At 25.5% G+C, this 6,025-nt stretch overlaps 1 protein-coding gene across 1 annotated transcript; it reads left to right on the top strand.

The window, feature by feature from the left end:
• The first annotated feature begins 2,044 nt into the window (after positions 1-2,044).
• LOC105146518 (peptide deformylase, mitochondrial) lies at positions 2,045-5,418 on the top strand. Its single transcript, XM_011056832.2, has 3 exons — positions 2,045-2,426; positions 4,753-5,130; positions 5,232-5,418. The coding sequence occupies exons 1-3, from the start codon at positions 2,196-2,198 to the stop codon at positions 5,343-5,345; spliced, it is 723 nt and encodes a 240-aa protein (XP_011055134.2). The 5' UTR covers positions 2,045-2,195; the 3' UTR covers positions 5,346-5,418.
• Positions 5,419-6,025: the final 607 nt, after the last annotated feature.

The raw sequence follows: 6,025 nt of genomic DNA, 5'->3' as shown, positions 1-6,025 counted from the left end.
GAGCCTTTAGATTACCGAGGTAGTGAAATCCAACTTGAATTATACAATTTCCTACTTCCGACAGATGTCGGTAGCTACTCCAATAGAAAGTTTCAGTTGTGTTGCAGGGATCTTCCAATGTCTCAATTGTGTATCACATTTATAATTCTGACTATCTTCTTTGAAATATTACAATTGTAATATTTCTGCAATTAGCTTGATTAAAACCTTATGCCTGAAAAATTTTTTTAATGTATAATTCTTTCAATGGTGCAAATGCAAAGTTTCTGAAAGATTTCTGAAACCCCGAATTAATAAATGCATAAATATAGCACTATCCGATCAATCGATCATGCTCACACTCACGCAACATAAGAATATTAATCTTCTAGTAAATAAGGTGCTTAGTGAGAGCAAGAAGAGAGAGAAAAAAATACTCTTAACAATTTTATTTTCATGGTTACATTTTTTAATATATTTTATTAATTTATGTTATATAAAGTTAATATAATATATAGCTAATATATATATATATATGTATATATATAGCTAATATATATATATAGCTAATATATATATATATATATATATCTAGCTAAAGGTAAAACGAATGTAATGAACTTCAAAGACTTCTCTTCATACTTTTTATTTTTCCATTTTGAAACAAGATCTTTTTTCAAAGATGATTATGCGTGGAATATAGTGATTTAATAATATATTGTTCAAATAAATCTATATGTGAATATTAATAACATAAGAATAAGAATATTATTATACAATTTAATAAAGTATTTACTTTTTTATTATCAATATTTATTCCCGCGCACATACGGGCTGAACAAAATATATCATTAAAATATTTAACATACAAAATGCTAAATACTGTCAATTATATTAATTAGTATTTAAATTATAAGATACAAACTACTTTCAGTCTTTTGATTTGAAATAATTTGTATTTCAAATCAAAAGGTTGAAAATATTTTGTACTTTATAATTCAAATACTAATTAAGATTGACAGTATTTTATATTTTAAATATATTAATGATGTATTTTGCCCTGCCAGCATATACAAAATTTTTTTTACATTCTTGTAAATGAAAAAAGAACGTTGCACCAAAACATATCACCGAAAGATTTTACAAATGTTTTTGTAATATTTCAGAAACGTTTCTTGCGGACTTTTTGACGTTGCCGCAATCTTGCAGAGACTTCTTAGAAATATCATGCAATATAACTACGATAGTTTCAATGTTTCAATATTATGTTCGTGCAACATTACAGAAATCTTTCTATTAGAGTAAATATAAATTGTTTATGTTTAATATACATTTTTTATATGTTTATGTTTAATATACAATTTTTATTATTTAGAGCAGATTGTTCCATTTTTGGATAAATGTGGTAATTTATCCAATAGATAAACAAAACAAAAGATTATAAGAATATAAGAGAATAATAAGAAAGTTAGAGAGTGAGCTGAAATTTATTGAAAACAACAACCCAACCTTAGACATTTTGTAAAATATACATATATGTATTTATGGCGCAATAATATTACAGGCTTATTTAAAAAGAGAATTGTTTCTGTTATCATCTCTGAATATAATGGGTTTACAGCAGTGTTATATATTAATTCATAATAATTGTGCCATAAATGTATATATTTATTTAATATGCTTAACTAATAATTTCAAATTTGTTATTTCTTTTCTAAATCGAGCAATCGCATTTACTGATTGATTTCTCGAATATTTACATCAAATAGTATTCTGCGTTCTTTTCGTATCTCATTTTGATAATTGCGAAAAGTTACTGATTTATATTTGAATTTAGTTAATAATAATATTTTTGGTTTATTTTCTATGGCTGAAAAGTATACACATTTGGAACTTAAAGTAAAATAGATATATATTTGATATTTGATGAAAACGAAAAAAAAAATTCTAATGCGTGAACAAAAAAAAAACAGATTTCTTGTCGGATAGTGCGAAATACTCGTTGTTGTGATGTTATCGATCAAGTTTCTCTCGGCAATTGCTTCGTGTCGGGAGATAACTCGATGGTAACGAAACTTCGCATTCGGCGCTGTAAGTCTCTGATATGTCGTCATCGTCAGGCCGAAGAATAGAGATATCAATGTGATAGATAGTGGATAACCTCACTTTTGGAATTTAAAAAATATCCAAGCAGTGATATCCAAGCATTGAATACAATGTTTCGAATATATAATTTCACTAATATAGCCTCGCGTGTCGTTACCATTAAAAGAAACAGTGCAAGATTCGTGAATATTCTTAAAATAAAAGAGACAATCCAACGTCTGCTAGGTGTGAATTCCAACGAGTTACCATATGCGCACGTTTGTCAAGTTGGCGATCCTGTCTTGCGCGGTCATGCCATGAAGATAGAACCTGAAGTTATAAGAATGGCGGATTTTCAAAAGGTATTGTTACAAAGAATGTATAATAATATTGGGTCATCTAAAAAGTATCCGCGGTTTTTTGTCACTACATGTGTGTTGATGGTCATATATCTAATGACAAAGTACCGCGGATACTTTTTAGATGATCCAATAGAATATGTGTATGAAATTTGCTCGCCAAATTAAACTTGCTACACATTGATTGTTAGGCCTTCATAAAAGAAATATTTTTGCTAAGCTTTAATCCCCTATTCTCACCATTGAGAGTAGCAATTAAAAACATATTTTTTATTATAATTTTTTTTCTTTTCCTAATTTATAAAAAATTATGCAAAAAATCAGTGACGTTCTATTCATCAAGAAACATTCCTGAAAATTTTTAAAATATAAATTCGAATTTTAAAAAATTCAAGAAGTTTAAAATTACTAATATTTAAATAAAATCGAGTAATTTCATTTTTTTGTCATACCTTTCCAACATTATTTACCTCAAATTATTTCAGACTTTTTGGAAATAAGCATTAATGTTAAAAAATTAAAAACGTGATATTTTCTTACATTTTTGCGCAGAAATGTAATTTAATTAGACTGATCATTAAAATTGCAATATTATTGCAATATTATATTATAATATTATAATGGTAACAACTAAAAGTCTGCGCAAGCATATGAGATATTAGAATAATTTTTTATAATATCGTTTATGATGAGAAAATCAGTTATAAGAAAGAAAATGATTTAAATTTTATTTTTTAATACTAGCACATTTTTCCAAAAAAAGAGATGATATATATATATATATATATATATATATATATATAAAACATTGAAAAGGTGTCATGATTGTAAAAATATAATATTATTCACTCAATGAAGTAATCAAAATTTTACTGAAATAAAATAATTTTAAGCTTCATAGAAAAAAACGGCGTTATTTTTATTTTTTCTGTACTCTAGTGCTGTTCTTGCCTACACCTGTTCTATGTACACTAAATATATGTATTTTATCTCTACATAAAAAATGAAAGTAAGTAGTACGTCGTGTTATTAATCTAAGGAGTTTCAAATTATTTTATTTCAGTGAAGTTTTGATTACTTTATTAAGTGAGTAACATTATATTTTTACAGTAACATATCATAACACTTTCTCAATGTTATATTTATCTTTTTTTAGATTTTTGGAAAGATGTACTAGTATTAAAAAATAAAAATTAAATCAAGATTTTCTTTTTTATAACTGATTTTCTCATCATAAATAATATTATAAAAACTTATTATTCTAATATACGCAGACTTTTAATTGTTATCATTATTGCAATATAATATTACAATTTTAATAACCGATCTAATTAGTTACATTTCTGCGCAAAAATATGAGAAAATATCATGTTTTCAATTTTTTTACATTGATGCTTATTTCCAAAAAGTCTAAAATAATTGAAGGAGAATAATGTTGGAAAAGTAAATAAATCAAAAAATATAAAATTAGTTACTCGATAATTTTACTTAAATATTAGCAATATATTATAAACTTCTTGAATTTAAAAAATTTGTATTTTAAAAATCTTTAAAAATTTCCAAGAATTTTTCTTGGTGAATAGAACTTTTTTGCATAATTTTTCATGAATTAGAAAAAGAGAAAAAAATTATAATGAAAAGATATTTTTTAATTATTACTTTCACATTGGTGAAGATAAGGAGTTAAAGATTGGCGAAAATATTTCTTTCGTGGAGACCTAACAATCGATGTATAACAAGTCTAATTTGGCATGGGGGCAAATCCATATTCGCTTCACTCTTCGTCAGTAAAGTCTTTGAAAATTTAAATACAGAAGAGATATGTTTGTAAATTAATGATTTGCTCTAAGGAAAAATACTTTAACTTTGCAAGAAAAAATTCTGAATTTAAATTATAACACAAACTATTTTAAAAAATGTCAAAATAAGCAAGAAAATCTGTAATAAACGTACAAGAAAAAAATCTATAATTTCTAAAGAGAATTTTATGATTAATCGCAAAGATGATGTTGTTATCTGCATGCAAATATGTTATGTAAGATATGGAAATTAAAAAAAGAAAGATAAATATTAAAATATGTTATGTTCGATAATTATCTTTCTTTAATGTAATTATAAAATAAAATTTAAATTATTTAAATTATTTTTTAAAAACAATGCAAAAATCATTTTTACTTCCTATTTTTTCACGTGAATTTTAAAATTAATTTTATGATATATTCTTTTTCATTATGTTATAGGTACTACTATTAAAAATAAGTAAATTAAAAATTTTATGATTTAACATAAAAATACAGAATTGCATTACTGATTGCTGTTCATTATTCAGGTAATCACACATTTGATAAACGTTATGCGAGCATATAAGTCGTATGGTATATCTGGGCCTCAAATCGGACTTCCTTGGCAAATATTTGCCATCGAATGCACGGAGGAGATTATGGAGGGAGTCGAGGAGACTGTTAAAAAAACTCACGAAATGAACATCATTCCGATGACGATTTTTATTAATCCTGAATTAAAAGTTATGGATTATACACCCATTACCCTTTACGAGGGATGTGAAAGTATTCGAGGATATTCTGCTGCTGTGCCGAGAGCTTACGAAGTAGAAATTAAGGCATTGAATGCTTCTGCTGAACAGTTCACGTGGAGAGCATGTGGATGGTCTGCTAGAATAGCACAACATGAATACGATCATTTACAAGTAAGAATTACGTCAGAAAGAGGAATATTCTTATAGCACTACAAATACGTAGAATAAGAATAAATTAGTTATGTAGAAAGTAATTTGTTTCTATTTCTCAGGGAAAGCTATACATAGAGAAAATGGACATAAGGACATTTCAATGTACGGCTTGGGATAAAATTAATAAAAATAAGGGCAAAATGCGCTTAAGTTATTTGCCGAAGAAGTATTGATTGGTGTATGACGCATATGAATTAATATTTATATTGATTGAAATAAATGCACAGTGCTTACATTAATATTAAAGCGTGCTTATTCGCACCATATATATATATATATATATATATATATATATAGATATATATATATATATGTATGAAAGTAATATTCCGATCATTTTAATTAATTGTTATTAAAATGTTGTTTTTAAAGTTGTTTCTCTTATCACATTTATATTTTTTTTATAGATAGATAAAATTATAAATTTTAGAGTACAATCTACTTTTGATTTACAAAATAGTAATAATTATTTTTTTGTAAATATCTTGATCACGTTCATTCTTTGATGACCAGATGAACTGAAAAAAATATTTTATCTTTTCCTTGAACATGTATTCAAAGATGATAAACATTCACGAAAAGAACAATTTTCCTGAAAGATTTACATTTTGAAAATAATTTTGTTTGTTTATTAAAATAATTTTGTTAAAAATTTTCAGACTGATTACTAGAATATCGAAATTTCTAGCAGCATTGCTCTTCAGTTTCTAACATAATTATTTTGATGGTGCAAGACAATTATTTCCAATTCGTATCCAGCAAATTTTTATTCAAATCTTTCAATGAAATCGTTCTTTTCATGTATATCTATTTATATGACATATAATACCTCTGGTAATAGAATTTATCTTAA

The sequence above is a fragment of the Acromyrmex echinatior genome, chromosome 4, assembly GCF_024713525.1.
Source record: "Acromyrmex echinatior isolate Ae372 chromosome 4, ASM2471352v2, whole genome shotgun sequence".
Taxonomy (NCBI): domain Eukaryota; kingdom Metazoa; phylum Arthropoda; class Insecta; order Hymenoptera; family Formicidae; genus Acromyrmex; species Acromyrmex echinatior.
Note: the sequence above shows the minus strand (reverse complement) of the source record. Positions and strands in the feature narration are given on the sequence as shown.

What these genes read in the sequence shown, in the direction of transcription:
- LOC105146518 (XM_011056832.2), top strand. Translation starts at nt 2,196, where the DNA reads ATGTTTCGAATATATAATTTCACTAATATAGCCTCGCGTGTCGTTACC. An exon ending in GAATGGCGGATTTTCAAAAG is followed by an intron (nt 2,427 to 4,752) that starts GTATTGTTACAA and finishes TTCATTATTCAG; the next exon opens with GTAATCACACATTTGATAAA. An exon ending in ATGAATACGATCATTTACAA is followed by an intron (nt 5,131 to 5,231) that starts GTAAGAATTACG and finishes TCTATTTCTCAG; the next exon opens with GGAAAGCTATACATAGAGAA.